General features: G+C 39.2%; 3 protein-coding genes across 5 annotated transcripts in view; 1 reads left to right on the top strand and 2 right to left on the bottom strand.

Annotated features, from left to right (window-relative positions):
* pnpla7a (patatin-like phospholipase domain containing 7a) overlaps positions 1-10390 on the bottom strand; it is a 31292-nt gene extending 20902 nt beyond the window's left edge. For all 3 annotated transcript variants that reach the window (XM_034709269.1, XM_034709270.1, XM_034709271.1), the window contains exons 1-17: positions 10261-10390; positions 9769-9817; positions 7726-7803; positions 6553-6640; positions 6289-6371; positions 5867-5967; positions 5592-5732; positions 5349-5508; positions 4816-4896; positions 4050-4178; positions 3807-3887; positions 2641-2770; positions 2427-2498; positions 2198-2277; positions 1911-2066; positions 1671-1748; positions 864-1069 (exon numbers count right to left, since the gene is read on the bottom strand). In XM_034709269.1, the coding sequence (XP_034565160.1) occupies positions 864-1069; positions 1671-1748; positions 1911-2066; positions 2198-2277; positions 2427-2498; positions 2641-2770; positions 3807-3887; positions 4050-4178; positions 4816-4896; positions 5349-5508; positions 5592-5732; positions 5867-5967; positions 6289-6371; positions 6553-6640; positions 7726-7803; positions 9769-9816 (1712 nt within the window). In that variant the 5' untranslated portion in view covers position 9817; positions 10261-10390. The remainder of the gene's footprint in view (positions 1-863; positions 1070-1670; positions 1749-1910; positions 2067-2197; positions 2278-2426; positions 2499-2640; positions 2771-3806; positions 3888-4049; positions 4179-4815; positions 4897-5348; positions 5509-5591; positions 5733-5866; positions 5968-6288; positions 6372-6552; positions 6641-7725; positions 7804-9768; positions 9818-10260) is intronic.
* Positions 10391-11230: 840 nt separating this feature from the next.
* clic3 (chloride intracellular channel 3) lies at positions 11231-16660 on the bottom strand. Its single transcript, XM_034709272.1, has 7 exons — positions 16544-16660; positions 14814-14908; positions 13861-13970; positions 12400-12525; positions 12206-12312; positions 11933-12108; positions 11231-11841 (listed from the first exon to the last, which is right to left on the bottom strand). Exons 2-7 carry the CDS (start codon positions 14847-14849, stop codon positions 11650-11652), a joined length of 747 nt encoding a protein of 248 aa, XP_034565163.1. The 5' UTR covers positions 14850-14908; positions 16544-16660; the 3' UTR covers positions 11231-11649.
* A 2595-nt stretch (positions 16661-19255) lies between these two features.
* Positions 19256-23348, top strand: fut7 (fucosyltransferase 7 (alpha (1,3) fucosyltransferase)). The gene is made up of 3 exons (XM_034709848.1): positions 19256-19597; positions 20259-20371; positions 22142-23348. Exons 2-3 carry the CDS (start codon positions 20369-20371, stop codon positions 23228-23230), a joined length of 1092 nt encoding a protein of 363 aa, XP_034565739.1. The 5' UTR covers positions 19256-19597; positions 20259-20368; the 3' UTR covers positions 23231-23348.
* The last annotated feature ends 619 nt before the right edge of the window (positions 23349-23967 follow it).

Genomic DNA, 23967 nt, shown 5'->3' with positions numbered 1-23967 from the left:
ACTTAGCTCAACTAAATTTGTTCACTTTTGATGTTTCAGCATCTTAATAATAAAGATTTTTGTAATACATAGGACATACTACAATTCCTAAAGCTACTGTATGAAACTTCACATTTGTGATAATTGTAGCGCTCCCTGCCAACAAAGTTGTAACTCCTACATTCTTTGCTCCTTTGTTTTTTCTGTAAGTAGAATTTTCTCACTAAAAAACCCGATCCTGCTTCCTTTTTATCAATGAAAAGTTTAAAAAAAGGACATTTCTTAAGTGTATTGTCAATCATCTTGCCTGTCACCGACACCCTCACTGCAGTCAGAGGCATTAAAACTTACAATCTATAAATTGTCAAACCTGTCACTGATGATCCCATTTACGTTTGTAGTTCACAAAGAGGCATCACTGTTAATCTTCAAATGATAAGGTCGGAAAAATACAGACTTTCTATAACAAGCTCAAAGCTAATGAAGCCTTCCTTAGCACAGAAGACTCTAATACATGTAAATAGTATTCACATGTTACTCGCAGTTGAACTGCTTTTAAATCAAGCTTTTAATGGATTTACTCCAAGCTGAATCATGCTCCTCCTACAAGATAATAAAAGGAGCCTTTATGTGTGCATGCTGTAAATGGACTGGATGCACTGCAGTTCTTTTAAGTGTTGTAAGGTTGGTAAAAGCTACTAATTTTACGCCCAAGGGGGTATTAAATTCAGGTTTAACAATCCTGCATCTGCCACACAGTTTTGCAAAGAGTCCTTTAGGCTCACTGTATTTTTAAATAAAGACCCTCTGAACACAGAACAGAACACCACACATGTACATTGTCTCTACGTATGGGTGTGTGCAGATGCGTGCGTGTGACTGACTCATAGAAATGGGTCTTGGAAATGGAGAGGAAGCTGCAGTCCCGCTGGGCTCGAACGGTGAATATGAGCGGTTCCCCAGTCAGGACAGCGAGCTGACCGACAAGCTCTCCTGGGTGCGTCACAAACAGACGCGTGTCTTCTTCACGGTCAATCATCCGCTGGTAAACATGGAGGAGGCCAGAAATGACAAACTGGATGCTCACCTCCTGGAGCACCGAGAGGACAGAAGAGGACACATTTTGCAGTCAGCACTGTAACATAGAGATGTGCTTATGGGACACACTGATTGGTTGAAAGATCAAAGATAAACTTCACAGTTATACATTTATAAGTGGTTTTCTATATGGTTGAAAGTTAAACTCCTGTTTGTCATAAAAAGTCTAAATGTTATTTACTTGTTTCTTGCAAAAGGACAGAAGATATAAAAGTGATATTATTTTCTTAAGTCCTCTGATATTGGTAGCGAACATTAGCCTGCAAGTCATAGAATAAAGTGCAGAAACAAACTGCTCTAAGCTTGAAGAGATCTAAAATCTTATTTAATGTAACTGTGTAGTGGCTGAGGGTCACAGTCAAAAAGCAGAGAAGGAGAGGGTCAGTAGTTGCCCTCAACCACAACTAATTGAAATAAACTATTCTAAAATACTGCACTTCGATATCAATGAATCAACAACACTTTTCTCATTGACAGAGAACTCTAAGGTGAGTGTTTGACATAAGAAACACATCAAAGACACAAGGCTCTTCCAGTGAGCCTGGTTTGTTAACCACCCCTGCAATGCCTGCACATGTTGAAGAAGGTCTAACCTGGTCTCCCTGACGAGCCACCACAGAACCAGCTTTGACTTGATGGAGAGTCACTCTGCCCTCGAGCAGACTGGGGTCCTGAGGCAGAAAAAAAAACATTCAAATATCTGCTTATTAATCCAAAACGTCACTAAGCTCTACTCTAAGAGAACTTTCAGCTCATCCATCCAACATTTCCATCAAATATGTCACTTCGCAAACATCCCTGTTGATGTTCATTTTCTGTGATCAGCCTGTCACCTGCAGCTGGATGATGCCCAGTAGGTCTTTCTTGGCAGCCTGGAGAATTGTGGAGCTCTTGCTGAGGTGGATGGCATCAGAGTGCCCCCCACTGTCCGTGTAGTGAAACACTTCAGAGGGAGTGTGCTGCATTGTCACACTCTTCTTCAGGCTGGACTGCAAAGTCAGACACAAGAGAGGGATGAATGTGGAAGAGCATGACGAGCAGAAGCTGCAATGTACGCTGGGGTATGGTGTTCTATGCAGCAAACTTCATGGAAAAAGGGGACAAGATTCGGGGTTCTTACTTTGGGAGTGATGACGGGACTAGATGGAGCCTCTTCTATTGTGACACGAGCTCGCTCACAAGCCATGTTCAGGTCATTACCTGCAGCTCACGACAAGAGAGGAGAGTTCTGGTGTGACTACATGTAGGTGTGAGTCCTTACCAGATCAGTGCCTGTGATAAGTGTGTGCAGGAAATTAAAAGAGACAGATGCCATTACGAGATCACTTATATACCAGGCCATGACCCACCTGCGCAGTCGGTGGGCATAGATGTTGATCGCAGCTTCCTGTAGCTGTTTGAAGGGCTGTCCTTTCCACCATCTGTTTATTGCAAAATGAAGTGTCAGCGTTGGATCAGTCTCAACCCATCCACACAGTTTTTCAGTATATGTAGTGTATGTTTGGAATTGTCTATGTTTGTGTTTGTGTTTGTGTTTGTGTGTGTGGTGTGTGGGTGTGTGACCTGTCTCTGTGGGGCTCTCCATGGTCCCGGCAGGTAACTCGTCCTGAAAGTGCAAACGACGGGGCGCCTTCACAGAATTTGCCTCTGCCATCATGCTATTTATATTTGTCAAGGGCACTGCCTGACTCTCCTGTCAATCAGGCGACAAAACAAACTAGTCAACAAACAACATACATATATCTTTGTTTGTATATATGTGTATGTAGGTATGTGTCTGTGTATACATATATATATATATATATATATGTAGGTATGTGTGTGTGTGTGTGTATATAGACTTTTCTTACTTTGCCATTATAATTTTTTTTATTTATCTTGTCCTCTTTTTAATTATATCATGAAGTTTACGGGCTACTTATCCCTGAATAAAATGTTGTGCTTTATTCTTAAAAGATACACATATGAAATTTGCAGTTGTATGAACACATTATCTCTTTTTGGCCTATGTTTGTTTTTTTTTGTTGTTTTTTTCTCTCTCCTTTTGCTGGTTATTCTTACTTTATTTATGTATACTCTGTCTTAAGTGAAGGGATGTAGGGGGCGGGGGGGTTAAAGGGAAGCTAAAAACATGTTGTGAGAATTTTGAAAACAATCAAAATAATATTGAAAAAAAAAACAAAAAAACAAGCAACATTCAGTCAGTCAGGTAGAGTAAAATTTGGGATTACACTGAAATCTTTAATAAACAGATTTTAAAATCAACAAAAACTTAAAAGTGACTTAATATAAATGCTGATTTTTGAAATCCTTCTGAAATAAGAAACATGAAGGTCTCTCCCCAAGATACGAGGAGTATATTGTTGTTCATCATAAAGTCAAAGGCAGAGCAGGTTGCAGTCAGCTGTCCACCTTTATTGTATGGACGGTTTGAAATCATTTTTATTCATTTCCGATGAGCTTAATGAAGGACCGAGTTATGATACTGTGCTTAATGTTGTATGAAATTAGCTTGCATGTGTGTGACCTTGTGTATGCGCCTCCTGTGCTTGTTTATGTACAAATTCATAGCCAGCCTCTCTGCAGGACTCTGTGTGTGTGTGTGTGTGTGTGTGTGTGTGTGTGTGTGTGTGTGTGTGTGTGTGTGTGTGTGTGTGTGTGTGTGTGTGTGTGTGTGTGTGTGTGTGTGTACACGCTAATGTGTGAGCACTAATTAATTTCCCTCCTACCGGATTGAAGAGCTCAGTTGTGAGGCCCAGATAGTTATGTAACGCCAAGAAGGTGACTCTTTGGAGGCGCACCATGATTATCTGTAACACAAGGAATCAAATAGTGAGGAAACAGAGCAGAACATATTAAACAGCAGATGTAGTCACACCCAACTTAGATCAAAATGATTACATTTTAAATTGTACCAATACGTTTCAGTAAACAATCACATAGTCTGCATGTACTGTTAGACAATCTGTCACCTGAATGACGCGAACAAGTGTTTCTGGGTACTTCTTAAACACCGACTCAAAGGCTGATGCAGGTAACCGTAAGATGGTTGAGCGAGTTGCGGCCCGTGCAGAGACAGTCTTATATGGAGCTGGGTAACCCTGGGAAACGCAAAACAGTCAAAGCAGAGAGATAAAGCAAGGACACTAAAACCTCATAACTACGTTTGACTTAGCTATCCATCCATCCACTTTGCTAAGCTAAGTTCAACCACTTCCTGTATTGTGGATTGAAAAAACACTATTGATTCTCCAACATTATCATAATTTAATTTTGTGTACCATAAACTGCATCAATGTGATCCTTAAAAGTTTGTTTTTTAGAGCCAGCATGTTCAATTCAGTCTGTTCTGAACAAATACAGTGTCCTAAACTGAAATTTATTTATTTATTCCCAGAATCTTAATGACACTCTAAGTTGTGGAAAATCAAATCCTCATCCCGTAGCATCATAGTAACTGTGACATATACTGCTCTAATTAATGAAATTTCACCCAAATGGATGAACAAATCAAAACATGCATCTGGACAAATGACCTAAATTAAATGGTAAATAGAAATATTAAGGTAAATAGGGGTTGAACAGAAAGTACAAAAAGAACTGCTCCACACAAAAAGCATGGCTGAGAGTGTGAATATTTGAGACAGTGAACTGAGAAACAAACAGATCAGAAGGCAAACAGGGACAGATGCAGGGGGAGTAAGTCTGATGTGCAGATGGAGGAAACAAGGAGCTCACAGTGATGATGTCCAGAATACTGAGCAGGCTGTGGACGCTGTCTCCCGGGTGCACATCCTTTACAACTGGTTCTGTACCATCCTAAAAAAAGGGAAAACCAAAATTACACCAGCAACTACGTATTTCTCCAAATTCTGCTCTGATGCCCTGCGGCTCTTACAAATCAGATTGGACTAATCACACTGGACAATAAGGGGACACAATGGGGAGGGGTAAATACTCATGATGCACATATTGACAACTACAGACAGAGCCACACATTAAAATACAGACAAGCCTGTGCAGAGACATCTTTTTGTCTTCTATTGCTTTTACTGTGTTGCATTACTGCCCCCTACTGTTTGCATTTGTTCATGTTCAATTAAGGGGCAGAGAAGGACACTGAAGAAAGCACACTCCCCTGCTGTAAGCACACTCCCCTGCTGTACTAGATTCATGTTTGGCTAATGATACTGATCAGAGGGGATGACTTGTCCCTGTTATGGTATCATATACTGTAGGACTATGCTTTTTGTAACATGTAATCCACGTACGTTCTCCTGGATGCTGAGCTCCAGTTGTCCATCTTGTACCACGTAAATGCTATCATCGTCATCTCCTGGCCTGAAAAGACCTTCACCTTCCTGCAGCTCAATAAACACCATATGGCGGCACAGCTCGAGGAAGAGGGGTTTCTCAAAATGACCCAAGACCCTACAACAAGAGGAAGACATTTTCTAGAAACAAAAAGGACAATGAGAGAAGCCAACTGTAGATATAGTGGTATGTTTGCCTACCTAACATTCTTCAGCATGTAGAGGACCTCTGAGGGCAGGTTTGAACTCTGCACATCAAACTCTGTTAGGTCTGCCTCCAGCAGGGAAGGAGGAGGTTCCTTTGGCTGCAGTGTGGGAGGATCTTTACGGATCCTCAAGATTCTGGAAAGATTTTGGGAAAAGGCAGAAGAAACATCCATTATTCAATTCACATTACAAGGCCCAAGTGTATCTGAGGAATTGTTCCAAGGTTCCACTTGCACAGACAGAATAAAAAATGTATCAATGAAGCATACTTGCGGGCTATGCTTAGAACTTTGGTTCTTTTGCGTATGCGCTGGGGTTGCTTTGATACTGAGGTAGAGGAAGGGGGAGGAATCGAGGACAGCGTCTGGACCTTAGGAAAATAAACATATTACAGAGGTTTAATTTTATTAAAAGCAGAAAGACAGTTCATGAGTTTTCAAAGGTGTACAGCTAATCATTATAGATAAGTAATGAAAAAATATGTTTATCTTTCTACCAGAATGTTTCAGGTAGTGGTGCAACTAACACCAGTGTTTGGTGGAGAAAACTACACCTAGTTTGATTCATGGAGAAAAAGAAACTACAATGCCTAACTGTTGCCCTTAATTAATATTTAACCAAATCAGCTAATTTATTTAGCTGAGGTGAATCAATCAGAACATAAATGTGTCTGTTTGAATGTTGAGGAAACCTTTCGCATTATCTTCCTTCCATAGAAGAGCACTTTGTCCCGTTTTCTGAATCGGTAGTGTGGTACACCGGGCTGTTGTTGTCCTTGTCAGGAAAGAGAAAAACAAATTGCATCTCATTCAATCCATCAATCTGAAGACCACTTTCTCAAAAACTGAAAAAACAAAAACATATGTGCCTTCCTATTAAAGACACAAACAATGTCACTAGATGTGCTAAAGGATCAGAATAAGCAGAGAGTCCAGGAAGAGGTTTGATGACTTACGAGCAAGCTTAAACCTCCTGTACAGGAGCAGAACCACAATCCCAATGAGCGAGACAGCGACTGCAGCTCCAATCAGTGCACCAGTGAGCTAGAAGACAGACAAGAGCATTGCAAGGATATGATGGTCACATGAGGAGGTATAGAGTGTAATTGGGTGACGAAGCTGGTTGTTAGGGAGCATTATCCTTTGAAGTCCAAAGCTCTGTTCTACTTAATTACCACATACTTAATCTAAGTAGGCTTTGAGTATTAAGTGTGTTTACACCAGAGAAGCTAAAGTAACAGTGTACATACAATAACAAGCCACAGTTGAGTTCAGTTAATGCACAACTTTTCCCAAAATGAAATACCCCACTGAAATAGATGAGCAGTGCACTGCTGGTTTCCTTTAGGTTTATTAGTTCAAAGGAAAACAGAGTAGTATTGTATGTTATCAATAAAAATGACAAACTCTGCATAAATGGTGTATAAGGCAAGGAAAAATCTCCTTCCAGGAAATATTCAAAGACTGTTCTTTGAAAGAGAGGGGGGTTATAACTTAAGAGGGAAGTTAAGATTAAAGATGGTGAGTGTTCGGACCACAAGGAGAAGTTTTTGTATTTCAATCTGTGGAGTAAAACTTTGGAACAGTCTCAATATGGAGCCACAGCAATGTCAGAACACAATCCAGTTCAAGAAGAGGTATAAATAAATTATTTTCATGAGGTACTCTACTTGTATGTTTTTCTATTTTACTTTTACATGTTTGAAATATAGACATCAAATCAAATCAAATCAAATCAAACTGAAAGCATACATCATTTTGTATTGTCTTGAGACATGGCATAAGGTGCACATGTGAAGATGAATGCATATTGTTTGACAGAAAAATAGTAGTAGTGGTTAGTAATGTCAATTGCATGTTAAATCTAAAACAACAAATCTACTTAATTTGGTGATTATCCAATCTCACTAACACTAATCAGAGAGGTAATTGAGCCAATGCTCTGAATTAAACCACCCAAACGGTAGCAAACGTGGCTCAAAGAATGACCTCAACCCACCATACTTGATTTAATCCCCCTGCATATAAACAAGTAGCTGTGAAAGCACCCGGTCTGGAAGTAGTGAATGAATGACATAGGTCCCCCTGCTTGCAGAAAGTGAAGACTGTCAATGAATCAGTTTTCATACCATGGTGGTCTGCATCCTCTCTTCCACAAACTTTTGCACTCGTGCTGTGAGGTCACTTTTGCTGTATTGGTTAAGTACCTAAAAACACAACATAAGGTTAGCAAGGTTACTTGGATACAATTGACAGTAGAGAGAACAGTAGACAACTTGCATTAAAATTTGACTTTAGCATTATAAGTACTCCTTGTCACTATCATATCATATATAATGTTGATAATTACTTAATAAGCAATATGAAATCAAAATGACACTGCTACTAATGATTGTTTTCTTGATGAACTTTGCTCCTGATTCAGTTCTTCAGAGCTAATTCCACATTTATTATTCATATGATTTTATAAAAGTGGATCCAGTGAATCCTCATATTTGTAAATCTGGATTCATACATAAACGTTTTTACAATCATCAAAATGCTGACAATTAATTTTCTACTGGTTAATTAATTTAAAAACAGTTTATTTTGTTCTATTTTGTGCCTCATAGATCTATGAGCTCAAAACCCCGATGTAAAGTGAAGTGACTTACATGTAGTTCAATGAAAATTACATTTCTCACTCTTGTCATGTAGTGAAGGCAAAAAGTAAAAGGCAAAATTGAATAAAAAATGGCATCAAGTAGAATTACTCAAAATGTACTATTGATCACTGAAACTCAGTGTAATACTTGAATCACTGAACTGCCTGTTCACATCCTTTATAATAATTCAACACAGCTGTTCCAGATGTGTCATAGGTGAGACAGTAAGAGTGGATCTTAGCAATAGCAATAGCAATTTTATTTATAAAGCACATTTCATTACACCTAAGTTCAATGTGCTTTACATGGAGAATTAAAAAAATAAAAACATTTTTCCAAATAGAATAAATAAAAACAGATAAACAATACACCCCAACATACATCAGACACTGCAATCAAACAAACAGCAACTGTTTCTGCACATGCATCCAGTCACAACAGTCATTATATCATTCATACGCTTGAGGAAATAAATATGTTTTGAGTCTATTTTTAAAAGTGGAGACAGTTGTGATGGACCCGAGGTCAGCAGGCAGTTTATTCCAAAAAGATGGACCACAGTAACTAAAGGACCCTTCACTGGACTTTGATTTGACTCTGGGTACATTTAAAAGACTTCCACCTGCTGACCTAAGGATCCTGCTCGGGTTATACACTGTGAGCAAGTCAGAGATGTACTCGGGAGCTGAACCGTTGAGTGCTTTATGGACTAATAATAGGATTTTGAAATGGATTCTGTATTGAACGGGGAGCAGTGAAGTGTTTTGAGAACCGGGGATGATATGATCATATTTTCTTGTATGTGTCAGGATTCTAGCTGTTGTGTTCTGTATGAATTGGAGCTGTCCTATAGAGTGTTCGGAAAGGCCTGTGTACAGTGAGTTGCAATAATCTAACCGGGTTGATATGAATGAGTGGACTAATTTCTTGCCATCAGTTTGGGATAGATGAACACTCTGAGGAACACGAATCCATAACAGTGTCATACCTGTCGCTGTGAAATAAACACGGAACAATACTCTCTGCAAATAAACATTTAGATATACAATGTAACAATTCTCTAAGCAGAATTTACTTTTTTATTATTATTACCTACATATACCTTTTTAATGTAAAAACGACCTCACGTTCACGTCAGCATCTTTGCACTACTCACCACTGCACTATTATCATATATTATTTTTAACCTGTACATATTTGTCATACCTGTTTGTTATTCTTTTGTATTTATAGTTGATGTTATTATTATTATTATATTTATATTTATATTTTTATGCCTTATTCTTATGCCTTGTACAAAGAGAGTACAGTTTACCAAAGACAAATTCCTTGTGTGTTCCAGCATACCTGGTCAATAAAGCTGATTCTGATTCTGATATGATATTTAAATGATCGGAGTTTGGAGATGTTTTTTAAATGGTAAAATGATGTTCTTGTTATATTGGTAATGTGGTATTCACAGTGAAGATCGGAATCTAAAATTACACCAAGATTTCTGACAGTGCTCACAGTGTCTTGATAACTTACACTTGGCCATTTGCACATAGTCCCATCATCCTCGTCATGGTGGTCCATCCTGCAAGAAATGAATAAGTATGAGCCCTACGAGTGAAATTTCGAAGCAGAGACGGTAATGGTTTTTAGTGAGGAGGTTAAATGTCATGGAGGGAACACTAATCTAAGGCAAAGGGGGAGAACTTTAAAAAGAGGAACAAAGATTTTGAATGATCAGCAGGTTTCGCCGCTACCAAAGGTAGTCATTTGACTTCTTGTCGTCAAGTTAAAAAGCGAACAACAAGCCGGTCGATGAGTCTTAAACAAATGAAGATGCTGGTGTTTACTTCACCTTAATTCAAGCGGCTGATTACATACAGTATGGACGTTAGCTGTAGCCTGACGTTAGCTAGAATAACATTAGCTAGCAATTTGTCTGAATTCGCTTTACCCGTCGTAGTAGCCAAAGTCCATTCCTAATGTTAGCAGAATGTTTTCTCTGTGAGGATACAATGACAGGCTTACTTTTCGAGGACTTCTGGTGCGCTCCTTCAAGAAAGTGACATACCAAACAGATGGTAGAGTAAAGTTAGCAGGCAGCTAACAAAGTTTTCTGTATGCTGTCACTTGCTAAGCCACGCCCATTTTCAACCTCCACCAATCGCGGATATGATGACTGTTGTTGCCTTGGTACCGTTCAACGCTCTCATCCAATCAGAATCAGGATAAGCACAACCCAGTCTTCCTGTTTACTCCATCACGTGAAGCCGTCTCAGAACAAAGGTGCTTGGAAACAGCGTGTCCTTTCTACACTCTATGGTCCTTACAAAACAAACATAACAAAATGAGTTAGGCTTTAAAAGGTTATAGGTGAAAAGCAAAGCAAAGGGACTCAATGCTTGTACTTTGCGTGGGTATTTCCATTTAATGCAATTTAACGCTACATTTGCCCAAAAAAACCAGCTTCATTACTGAAGTCAAAGTATAGATCCTCCAGGTGAAATATTACTCCAACACAAGTGAAAGATGCTCTGTAAAATTATTACTTGAGTTAAAGTACTGAAGTACTTGCTTCTAAAAATACTTAAGTATTCAAAGTAATTCTTAAAAAAACTCAAAACATAGTATTTTCAAAACACATAAATGCAGTCAAGAATACATAGAAGTATATTCTGTTACATTGTGTTTATTTAGAAACCATTACTTGAAATCTCTAAATCTATACCATAGAATAAAAACAGAAGTTACTCCAAGCACTGATAACTTAGTGTGAAATGTTCATCTGGAATGAAACAAAGGTTCTGTAGCTGTACTTGTGCAGTTCATTAGAAATGTATATGAAAGTCAAAAATAACTAACTCATTGAAGATACTGTACATATTCATTTTCAAGGAGGCAAGAACAGACCATTAAAAAGACAGAAATGAGTATAACATGTTTTTATTATGAGAAAGAAATCATACGTACCATTATACAACATTTCAAAAGTGAAGAGTAGTTATTAACAGTCCACTCTCCTTATCTGCAGTCAAGACCATTTGTTTAATGTTTTCTCTTGTAGTTTTCTACTCTGAATAGTATTTGTTTTAAAATTTAAAGTAATTGCAATCAACATTACGTAATGCTTTGACACAACACATGCATGCACAATATGACAGAACATATATAATCTCTTGGATTTACAGTGCTTCCTCTCTCTCTCGTCGGGGCTTTATAATAAATCCAAATTATCAACTTGTGCACACATTACAGTATATACAGTGTTTACAGATACAGATTTTAGTTGTCAAATATTAGAACCTAATTCATGGAGGACATTTCATTGCAGGTTTTTTTTTCAGAATTGTACTTTTCATACAATAAAACAAATCATGTACAGTTTTTAAACATCTTGTCCCCTTTTCTCTGTAGGTCTCAGTGTCTCCTATTTGATTGGCCTTTTTGTTGGTTCAGGTACACTGCCACTGACTGGTAAGCAACAATGATCTCTGACTCTGGTGGGCAGGTGTAACGGAACTGATCTTCTTTGTAAGCATTCTCCAGGTAACGTGTGAGACCTTTCAGCTGTGCAGGGATGTCAAAGTCACGATAATGCTTACACACCACCTGAAAGAAGAGGATTATCATTTAGATCTCTTTCCTAATGAGACATTCTTTAAAATGTTTCACGTATTGAGCAGGGCTGATCTCTGCTTACCTTGACAATGTTGAGTTTGGGAAGCAGGTTGCAGTCTGCCAAAGTGAAGCTCTCACTGTCCAAGTAGAGGCGTGAGGACACAGTGGCATTCGGGTTCTGGTCCAACTCATGAGGCAGGGGCGTCTCAAGATAATGGTTCAGCTTCACCAGAGTGGTAAGAAATTTCTTCTCTCGTACTAATAGATAGAAAGATTTAAAAAGCTCCTTTATTAAGCAATGATTAAAGCAGACATGACAGTAAACTCATTCTGTAACATCCAATTAAGGCCTTACTGTCATTCAACTCAGGACTGGGGTTTTTTATGTATGCAGAGAATGTCCGAAAGATGTCCTCTCCAGCCCCGTTGGACTCTTTGTATCGACAGCACAATTTTGGACACCTGGTAGAATGATAAGTGTTATAAGAGCTTGTAGGTGTAGTAATGAATAAGATAATGTTTTAAGACAACAGAGTACAGTCTCCTTACTGTGGTGGGGCTAAGGTCTTCTCCAGGAACTCCTCAATCTTGTTTGTGTCTGTTATAACCTCATCGTTGTAGCGGAGGAAGGGAGGCTGAGAGCCAGGGGCCAAAGCCTTCAGTGTAGGAGGGTCCCTGCAACAGAGCAGCACCAAAGGTTTGGCTTGTCAATGTTGGTCAAATGTTAAATGTGTTCTGGTAAGAAGGGATGTGTTTCTTTTAATTCACTTAAAGCTTCTGTTTATGTTGATTTTGATGCTCCCTGTGGACAAAGCAGCACCTCTTACATATTTGCTGATTTTAAAAAAAAAGGCAGTTTCTTCAGCATGCTATAAATTGTCTCATCCGTCACCTTCCCCCTCATCATGATTATAGGCGTTAAAAATTGAAATACAGAAATTCATTTAAATACAGAATTTGTTTCATAATCAGCCAAATCTCCTCACAGGGGCTTTCAGACAACAGGGAGAAACTTCCAGTAGATTTTGGCGCCCCCTCTGGACAAAGCAGTCCCGCCTTTCTATTTGCAAATCTTGTCCTGTACATTTACAAAAAAAGTAATAACCTCATCATGCTTTCCTCTCAGTCAATTTTATACTCATCAAGAATCTTCAAAAAGTTTTTAAAAAGTAATTCAACCCCTTTGACACTTACTGCACAGAAACAGTTTCAGACAGTAAAAATAATGGTATAAAAGTAATCAATTTTCATCCTGATGATATCATTTACTTCTGTAGCTTATTAAAAAACAACATCAGTATTCATTCTAGTCATTTTTATTTTCAACTAAACACTCCTTACTTGTGCTTTAAGATGGGATTCTGTCAGGCAAAGTGCTTGATCAGTTTTACTATTTATACTAATACTATCCAACTATTTGGCTACAATCTCTAATCCCTTGTTGACCTGGACCCTGTTAATTCCTCATTGTTTTTCGTCTAGAAAAGTGATTGAGTAAAGAATGCTTGATGTTGGTTGGCTTGGTTATTCCTGCCTGCTTTTTAGGTTCTCTGTGTTCTTAGCTTCTCTCAGTTTAAACTTCACATTTAAAATAAAATAAATACTGTATTAGTTTGTCTGTGTGTCTCTGTTAATAGTTTTTATAATTGTGTCCTTACTGCACCCATGTGTGCTTGTATCGCCAGTAGCCCCCCCCCCCCCCCCCGATGATAAAATCCTGAGTTGGATTGAATGCTGAACAACTACACATCTCTCTTTTCTTTTCAGAGCCACGTGATGTTATGCCGTACATCTTTTCAATTCCTTTAAAATTACAGGGAACACCTGTAAGATAATAACATGAGCACCTATACATTTAAATACATGTAATTACCACAAATGTTACTACTTGTTGTTCTCGCTGATCACTTTGTAGTACGTTGTAAGATATTTGTGATAATATTTTAAACTCATGTCATTCATAAAAACAAGATCAACAAGTTAAGGGGGGGGGGGGGGGGGTTCTCTCACCTTATCATGTCCACTGTGGTGATTTGGAAGTTGACCCCTTTTAACCAAATAATCATAAAGATCCTCTGACAGAAGGGACAGTTCCCCACACCTTCAGCATCAACACTGGCCTGATGACAAAAACACATAACTTTATAAACAAAAATACGTGACACTGCTAACAAACATTAAAAACAAGTTCAGACATGTGTAACTTGAAGGTGTCTGACCCAAACAAGAATACCTGAACAGGTAATCTTGTTGAGCCTGCTCTGTTCTGACAGTCAACCACGGAGGAATTTCAAATGGAGGGTTGAGGCTGCTTTACACGCAGATTAAACAACCCAGTGTTTGAAACCAGTTTGGAATCTCAGCATTTGGCAGTAAATTTTATTCTTCAGTTTACATGATTGCAGCACAGGCTAGTGTGGAGGCAGAGGCTGTCTTTAAGGAACACATTTCAAAATTGGACAGACCCCTTTCCACTTAAAACTTTTTTTACCAGAAGGCCTCACACTAACATTGAGCCTGAAATACGACAGAGTGATACACTTAAAATAGCCATACTTCATTAATTCAAACAGTCCAGCACTAAAGAGGCTGCTCAATTTCAAATATAATATAATATAAATACAATATAGTAATACATAAGCATACAGAATGACAACATTGGAGTCTTATGGCTTTTTTTTTCATGATTTAAAGATAAAAGAGGAGCAGGCAGCTAAGAGGACATAAAGAAACCACTGTTTTATAGTCAATAGTTTTGTGTAGTATAATATTGCTTTAGAATTTTGGTCACAATAACTCCAGGTTTACTTAATATGAAGTAAGTTATCCTCAAAAGGAAATAATCAATATAAAGAATCGTTAGAAATGATTACACACAATAATGCAGTAATGCTGAATTTAAACTGTTGTATTCACATCAGTAGTGGTGTGTTTAAAAACCCCACAACTATTGTAAGTCTTACCTTCACAAAGAGTTCAATCTTCGGGGCCTCGGCCATCTTTCTTTTTGTTTCTATCTCACCACGTCCACCTGTCTCTATCGGATCCACAGCAGTTTCTGTCAATGTAAAGATAAGTCAGAGATTCTCAACGGTGTTTTGAAGGAACTGAAGCAAAGATATGTCACTGACGCCCGTACTCACACTGATAGTCACAGTGTATGCTAGAACGCTGAATTATCTTCCCCCCTGTGTTATTTTCAATCCAAGTGCCTCACCTCTCCCTTTTCTCCCTCTTTTCTCTCCTCTGTGTCTCTTTTTGTTCATCTCTCACCACACCTGTAAAGCTCGGAGAGGCAACCTACACCTCCTCCGGCCTTACCAGTCCGACCAGTAAATCAAGATATCTACTTTTGGCCTCTCAGCCTTCCAGCAAATTCTATGAAAGAAATCTGTAACTTTTTATGTGTGACTCTTTTTGCTCTACCAAAATAAGGCACTCTAGGAGGTGTATTAGGGTGTCACAGGGTGCCCATACTGACGATGGTGAGGTATATTTTTTGTGGTTTCAGGTTTGTTGTTTGTCTGTAAGGTGAAATTCAGATAGCTGAAATAGCTGATAGAACACAAAGAGACTCAACCCCACTGACTGTGTTTCCTCAAAACATACTTAATTATGGCTTACAGTACATAGACACCAGAGTGTTAGGAATAACCTTGAACACTATACATGTGGTCCAGAAATTGTGGTGTTATTTTGAAGCTAAACCATAACTCTGCAGCTTTGATTTCTGGCTTCCACAAGAGTTTTATAGCATTGCTGCTGAGAGTTGCTTTCATTCAGGCCCCAGAGTGATAATAAGATCAGCACTGATGTTTGGTGATAAGGCCTTGTTTACTGTCAGCGTTCAAGAAAATCCCTGAGGTGTTAGATTTGGTAGATATCAGGGCTTTGTGCACGCCAGTAAATTTCTTTCAAATGAGATAATTCTTCCCTAGTGCTTGATGGAATTTACCTGGAATCGACCTTCTGAATTGGAACTTTTGGGGCAAAGTAGGAAACAAAGTGCACAGAGGTATGTACACACATGTAGGGCCATTTCCTTGTTGTGTCTTAGTGTCTCTGTCTTTTGGTTTCTAGTGCTTCCTCCTTGCTTGATATGTTTGTTTTGTTTTTATCCCACAGACAATTTTCTGGTGATGATCAGCATTCATGACTGACAGAGAATGCTGTCATGTGGCAGGCATTTGCTGAGGTTTTACTCTGAGGTATCATTGTTTAGAGAGAGAAGGGTGAAACATCCCCAAGCATATTTTCACAGAGAAGTGAGGTAACAGAGCACACACAGATTGGTGGAGATATGGCTTGAGATGAGCAGGGCAGTGTTCATCTCTGGTGAGGATGCACCTGAAAGGATTATATTTGGGCGTGATTGTCTGCCGTCTATGACTCTGTTCTGTGGAATCCACAAAATGAAGTCAGAGATTGTTCAGGGCTAATTAAGTAATTTAGTATTTAGTTTACATTATTGTTTTGTTTGGAATGTAAAAGAAATATGTTCTCCCATTTAAAAACTAAAACAACACTGGTAACACCTAAAGAACCAATCACATTGTCCTTTTCTTTTTGGTTAATGCTTAAAAACCTGGTAAGTTTCTTTGCAAGCATGATTAACCATTGTGTTTTCTGTCTACCTCACCTGACATTTATTTCTTTTAATGTTTAACACATGAAAAAAGACTGGATAACTCACCAGATTACATCAGATGTGTCCAGGGGTGCAGGCATACTTCTTTGACTGGAGTTGCCAAACTGGAGCACTGACTTTGCACTAAGGCAGCACGTTTGTGCACACATATAATGAATTGCATTTATTTACCCCTTGAACATTGAACTGACTTCAGTATTTGCCAATGTTGTTGATTTAATTGAGTCCTCCGTCATGATGAATTGCAAAGTTTATTCAGTGTTTTGTTGTAATGTTTTTTGGTTTACATATACTAAAATGGATAAAAATAATAAATAACTGGGTTAAAGTTACAGTGGCTCCAACTCAAACATTTAGATGCAACTCATTCACTTGTGCATCAGTATTTAAGGTACCTCTATTAGTGGCTCTGCCGCTATCTGACTGTTTTCCCCATCATGTCCTCGCAGATGACTGTTCACCAAGAGGTCTGGTCCAGCTCAAGATTCCTGCCATTTAAATTGAAGCCCTTTCTTGTTGCCAAGAGCTTTCTCATGGGTGGATTAAAATGGGATCTTTCTAAATAATAAGATACCAACTTACTCTTTCTGTACATACATACAGAGCATAGAGAGATGTCGTCTGCTAGGCCCCCTGTGGAGGAGAACCTGCTGACCAGAGAAGGACAGATCCGCAGTCCAATCACAAAAACAGATGCATTAATGTGGAGGAAAACTGCCCTGTGGTCTGTAAAATCAAAATTTGACATTACACTATGGAGAGGAGAGGGACAACCTGGCTTGTTATCAGTACACAATAAAGCCAGCAGCTTTATATACAGCATATACAGGCTCCAGTAATACTGAATATTTGGAGCAGCTTAAGCTGCCATCCAGACAATGCCTTTTTCAGGAAAGACTTGTGTGTAATTTAACAGCACGGCTCTGTAATGGAAGAGTCTGGGTGCCAAAATTAGAAATGATGAATATATTTTTCAGAAAATATACAATACAATATTCAGTTATATTCAGAATCATGCATTCAGTCGTTTTAACCACTAGAGGGCAGCATGTAGTCTTTAGTCAGTTTAGATTGCTTTGTCATACATTGAATCAATAGCTGTAATGTTCATGAATATTTAAATCTGCACTTATATTGTGATGGATCTATTTTCCTCTCATGATCTAAGATCTAAACTGACTGACTCTGTGTGTTAGAACACGTTAGTGCTCCTGTATGAGCTCTGTCTTCTACTGGGCCACAGTCTCTTCATTGACCAGCTGTCTATTAATTAAAGTGACAAGAACAGAAGTAAGTCTGTTTTGATCTAATCCTAGGGTACGCCTCTGCAGAATTAGAGATCTGAGGACAGACTTTGCCAACACTGGTTCTAGTGAGTCCATCCTGGCCCCGCAGAGACCTTTCACCGACGTGCATCACGACTATCCCGACTCTGTCCAGTCTGCTACCTTTCACCAGGCAAGGTGCCGCATGTTAATACAGTGTTAAAGCACATTTCTACCACTGATAGCATTTGAGGTCCACCTCGTTTTTTCAACAGGACTTTTAAAACTTGCTTAGTTGAGTATCTGGTTTGATTCTAAAGATAGTTTCAAGTAAGGAAGCGCAGTTTAACTGACCTCATCTTCTGTAATGTTATGTTCTCATCTTTGAGTCTGAATCAAAACTGGGCTACAAAGACACAGAGCTGTGTGAAGATGTCTCATCATCATATCTGTTTGCTGTTTAGTCTGAATGGTCTCTGATAGAATAGAATGATAGATTGACGTGATGTGGAGAAAAAATAACTGAGTCGTAATAAAGGGCAAAATAACCACTCCAACACAGTCCCAGGCACTGCTCTCTGCCACTAGGTAGATTGTGTACAACATCAGTCTGTTAAATCATTGTGTAAGCAGGTTTGCATCATCTTTATCAAGCCACCGTGGTTATGCAAACTTTGAAAAACATCCATTTACATGGTTTTATATTTAACAGCAGCATTCCACCAACACAAATCTCTTCAGCAGGAGCCCAGTCTGGCTCCTCCAGCTGTCTCTGCCTCCATGAGCCAGGTCCACCATGCTACTGCAGAGCAGTGGAGAGCAATCAGTGAACAGTTTACACCTGTGCTAATTAACTCTGGCACTGCTCCAAACCCCTCCCACACATCTCTCCACTGCAGCTTAGCCTACACCACTCCCCAAAAATCACCACAAACCAAAAGTTCCTGTCAGAAGCTTTGAACACACAAAACTCATTTGTAAACAACACAGTGTAGTATTTTGCAGATAGTTTTTTTTTAATACAAAATTTAAAAATAACTTGTGAAGTTTGTTGAGCATCAATAGTTTTGATACAGTAATAATATGTATGAATATAAAATGGGCCATCCTGCATAATGAGGACTTTTATTTCAACATCTGCTGGTTTACATGAGGAGAGTGTACATACAAAACTTCAGCTTCAGATGTTAAGACTCTGGCTTTTCAACTTTTGCTTGAGTAAAAGTTTTGAACAGCAATTCACTTAACTGTGAAATCACACTGGCATTACTAGTAGAAACAAGGCCCTTTTCCATGACAGTACTAAACACTAATTCTTTCAATCAGGAGCTAATATTCAAATCCTTCACTTTAAGTCTGGTGCTAATTCACTGATAATTTACAATTTAATGACACATTTTTACGCTTTGGTATAAAAAAAAATTTTTTTTAATCCACAACATTTAAATTCAGAGTTGACACATTTGTGTTAGCAACCTTGTGAAACCTTCTCTTAACATATCATCATGTTCAACACTTCCTCTCTTCCAATCAGCGCACATATGAAGCAAACACCTCCCGGTTGGGCTCAGCTGATCTCACAGAGTGTGGCTGCAGAAAAGAAAAAAGCTGATAATATCAGTTTTAGTAGAAAGCAGAAATTGTGGCAGGAAGAACAGAGATGCTCAGAGTGTGTAACACGATGCTGCCAAGGTCTATCATTTGACAACCCCAACTTGGCTTCTTTAAAATGGTTTTCAAGCTCTACAAGTTCACTGAGAGTTTCCTTTCAACCGTGACTGAAAAGAGTATCTGTGGTGACTGGTGGCGGAGAACAAACGCATTTTCAAATCAGGTTTGTGTTCCTCTGGTGAATATGCTCTGACTTCTTGCTCTCTGTTGTTATTGGCACTTTTTTTCTGTCTCTGTGGTAGGAAACGCTAAATGTGAAGCTGTGTTTTAAAGCTGACAGTTTGTAAGTGCACAAACTAAGTCTCCTGTTCATTAATTCATTTCGGTGTCAAGTCGGTTAGTTTCACATTTTCGCCTTACGACACTACAACTTCCAGAGAAGAGAAAATACCACAGCCAACATAAATCTGACCACATCCTGTTCAACTCTAATTTAAGTTTTGTTTATTTTTAGTCAAAACAGTAGCTTGTAATATGCTGGATTATTTATAAACTTCACTACCTGCATCCTTGTTATAATGTGCAGTGCAGGGCATACATAAATAAGTAGGCTGATTCACCTAACAAGTAGATAGTGTGCAACAACAACATTGAAGGCAGAATTAACACCATGCTGGTGCTTTCACACCAGACATAAAGGTCAGTTTCAAAATGTGCTGTATTTTTTTACAAAGGGTGTTTTTTTCATCCTGCGGTTTGTCAGCTGTGTGTCTGGTTGTACTCTTATTGGGCATTATGGAAAAGTGATGACTCGGTGATGTTTCATGGCTGTATTGTGACGTGGTATCAGTGGGTGGATCTAAAAGTATGCTTTTTTTCCATAGATCAAAAAGAGGAAGCTTACTTAGGCCGGAGACAGTCATGGTCCCTGATCTGAGTGGGTGATGGTGAGCTCTCTTCATACTAGGAGTCACAGCCTGAGTCGGGGTACCTGATGGTGAGTTCTCATTACAATCATTTTGTCCATCTGGAGGAAACTACTGTGATAACTGTTGCAGCATAGTTTACCTTAATTAAAAAAAATAATAATTAAGTTCTTAACATTAACATCTTAACAGGAGAAGGTGCAGCTCTCCTCTTTCTTCTCTTAGAGATTTTTTTCAGAGTGCCTCTTTCTGCAGTTTCATTTAAAGCTGTTGGTCAATTACACAAAAGTCAGAGAGCACTCCACCAAATAAAGTTGGTCATAGTGTTTTTACTTTAGACCTCAAAGCGACAAACCTCACAAGTCTTTTTCTGCCACACCCAAGAATCTCCTTTGAGGTGGTGTCTTACTTTCCTTTTGATAAATGTCAGTATAAGATACCACATCTGCTTTTTACTGTCTGGACACCTAAAAGAGTAAGCCGATGGATTTGGTCATACAAAATAAATATTGTCCCAGAATATGTGGCGCTACTGCTGGTTACTTTTTCCAGAGGTGACTGATTTTCTACTACAATTTTTTTTCTGTTAAAGGTAATATGATCTGTTGATGGTCATCAGAGCTTGCCAGTGTTTGCAAGATATAGCAAAGTAATCCAATTCATGCAAAGGTTCTGTTTTTGTTAATCACAATGTATTGCCATGTAAAATTAAAATCATTTACTTGCAGTGAGATAAGAAGACATGAGGGATGAGCGAAGGGAAATGATTTGTAAAATAGATACCCTGTCTGACTCAAAGTGAGAAAGTTGCATTAATGGTCAGAAACTTAACCCCTTCACTACCAACACCTCCGAACTTGAAAGACTCTACTTCCACGGCAATTTGCTGCATGTCTTCTTATACCCTCGACTCCCCTGTCTCTCTTCAGCAGTCATTTCAAATACAGATAATTCTAATAAGAATTATTTAAAAAGGAAACTCTACCTTGCCACTGTGAGTTCATGCTCATTGGTGTATTAATGCTGGAACCATGTGGCAACCTCCAGTAAAAGTTCCAATAACAGCAGAGCTTCAAGTACCCACTTGGGTCCACCTCCAAAAGCCAAAGTACTCCCATCAGAGCCCATGTTAACATGCTCCTTTTTACAGCAAAATTAAACAAATTTTCAGCTTGGAACAATATATGGTTACTTTACTCGCACATACTTTACAGGGGTGATTCTTTTAGAACTCCTCTCTTTTTTTAAATACTATATCTAAGATGTGTGCATGGTTTGCATAATTAGGTGTGTGATGAAGCCGTTTGTCAGGGGGCCAAAGGATGGCCTCAACTTCCCTTCTTGTTTTTTTCTAGGTTAACTGAAAGTTAGGCTGATTCAGAAGTTCCAAAATGGCAACCGCCACCTTTTCAGGATCAAATGGGTGTCATCACTGTGGTGTCTGTCTATGGTTAGAACTCAGTAAACAATATTACAAAAGAATACAGTCGAGCCCTGTTCATTTTGAAATTATTAATAAATAATTTTTTTTCTGGTTTGGACTTTTAAATAAAAAACTTGATTTACTGATGGCATCACATTATTTTAAAAAGGACCACAAAAACGTTATTATGTTTGTATAATATGTGTATAAGAAAAAGGAAACTAATGGATGTATAAATGAAAAGTAGACCCTAATTAAGAGAACACTTTCAAATTAATTGTGTTAAGCGTGTGTGATTTTTAATTTGGGTAACATGCTAAAGTAATCGATACTGTCAGTTTAAATTCAATTAAGAAAAAAAAAAGGGCTACAAAAACCTTCCTGCTCAATAATGATTCTGTCTTCCCTTTTCCAACAGAGGTGTGCTACCATAAAAAAGCTCCAGCTTAGCTCAGTGAAGAAGAGCCTCCTCCTCCTCTCCTTCCTCTGTGTTTTACCTCTGTCTCTTCTCAACGGTTGGCCTGGAGGACTTCAGACACTGACAGCTGTGAATCCCTTCACCACTAGTAGCTGGAGCAGGGGTGATAGAAACGTGACTATCCTGCTGTGGTACTGGCCCTTTGGCAGGTCATTCCGCCTGAAGGGCGATGTTTGCTGGGATCACTACCGCATCCCTCGCTGCAGACTGGTGGATCAGCGCTCTTTGTTTCCTGTGGCAGACGTAGTGGTGTTCCACAACCATGAGCTGGTGCAAGGCCGCCAAAAGCTGCCCTTCGACCTTCCTCGTCCACAGGGACAGAGGTGGGCCTGGATGTCCCTGGAGGCTCCTATTTATAATGGAAACCTGCATCAGTTCTCTAATTTCTTCAACATGACGATGACCTACAGGAGAGATGCTGATGTCACTGTTCCCTATGGCGAGGTGTTACCAAAGGAGGATGATAGTGTAGAGGATGTCCTCCAGAATAAGAGCGTTCAGGTGTGTTGGGTTGTCAGCAACTACAAGAGCCAGCATAGGAGAAGCCAAGTGTACAAGAACCTCAGTGAAACCATTCCTGTGAAGGTTTACGGCCGTTGGACAAAGAAACCCCTCACCTCCAGAGCCCTAATACCCACAATCTCTCGCTGCTACTTCTATTTGGCGTTTGAGAACTCAGACGGCAAAGATTACATCACAGAGAAGCTGTGGAGGAACGCTTACCAAGGTGGGGCAGTGCCTGTTGTCCTGGGACCACCGTTAGATGATTACAAAGCTGTGGCTCCACCTAAATCTTTCATCCATGTTGATGAGTTTGCCTCAGTAAAAGAGTTAGGGGAGTATCTACAACAGTTAGCAGAGGATAAGAAACGCTACAGTCAATACTTTAACTGGAAACATGAGTGGAGAGTGAAGCTGTACACAGACTGGAGGGAGAGACTGTGTAGGATCTGCTCACAGTACGACAGTTTACCTCCACATAAAGTTTACTCTGACCTAGAGGCCTGGGTCAATGGCATTAGCACTTAGCTAGCACAGTATTTGTTTGTGTTTCACCGTTAGCTTGTTTGACCTCATTTTGTGTGTTTAGTGTTAATCTTAAAGGTGACATATCACGCTTTTTTCATCAAAATATATTGGTCTAAGAGGTCCCCAAAACATGTCTTTAAAGTTTATGCTAAAAAAACCCCACTTTGAAATCAGATTTTGGCATGCCTGAAAACCCCTCTTTTTCAGCCCTGCTCATAACAGGCTGTTTTCTCTCTGACCACGCCCCCTAAGGTGGCCTCAGCACGTTGATCTAATGTTTACATGTTGGCTGAATATACAGGGCTGCACACAGACCCGCGTTACTTCAACCCTCTGAATCTGATCCAGAATCTGATCCTGATGGAGAGGCGCCTGCAGCAGGACCTTTCTGAACCATTGGTCACAGATTTAGTCATTCTTGTTGTTTTATTTGTCAGTATGTAGACGTGTGTCTTGGTGCACAGCTATGTAGCTATGTGGCTAAGCTAACTAGCGCTAGCACTTATCCATGATGAATAAAAATCATCCACTAGATCTTCACATCTGCAGACGTGGGGAGTAAAACCGACCTTTGTGTTTATTAAGACCTCCTAAGCTCCTTGTTAGCACACATGTGTGCAGGTAATGAAAAACAGAGGAGGGGTTGAGTTGTATTTTATACAGTCTATGGGCTGAACAAGCTCCGAGCTCTGACTTCCGTTACAGACCGGATGTCGTTGTGACGTATGAAAAACACT

Source organism: Notolabrus celidotus, chromosome 19, assembly GCF_009762535.1.
Source record: "Notolabrus celidotus isolate fNotCel1 chromosome 19, fNotCel1.pri, whole genome shotgun sequence".
Taxonomy (NCBI): domain Eukaryota; kingdom Metazoa; phylum Chordata; class Actinopteri; order Labriformes; family Labridae; genus Notolabrus; species Notolabrus celidotus.
Note: the sequence above shows the minus strand (reverse complement) of the source record. Positions and strands in the feature narration are given on the sequence as shown.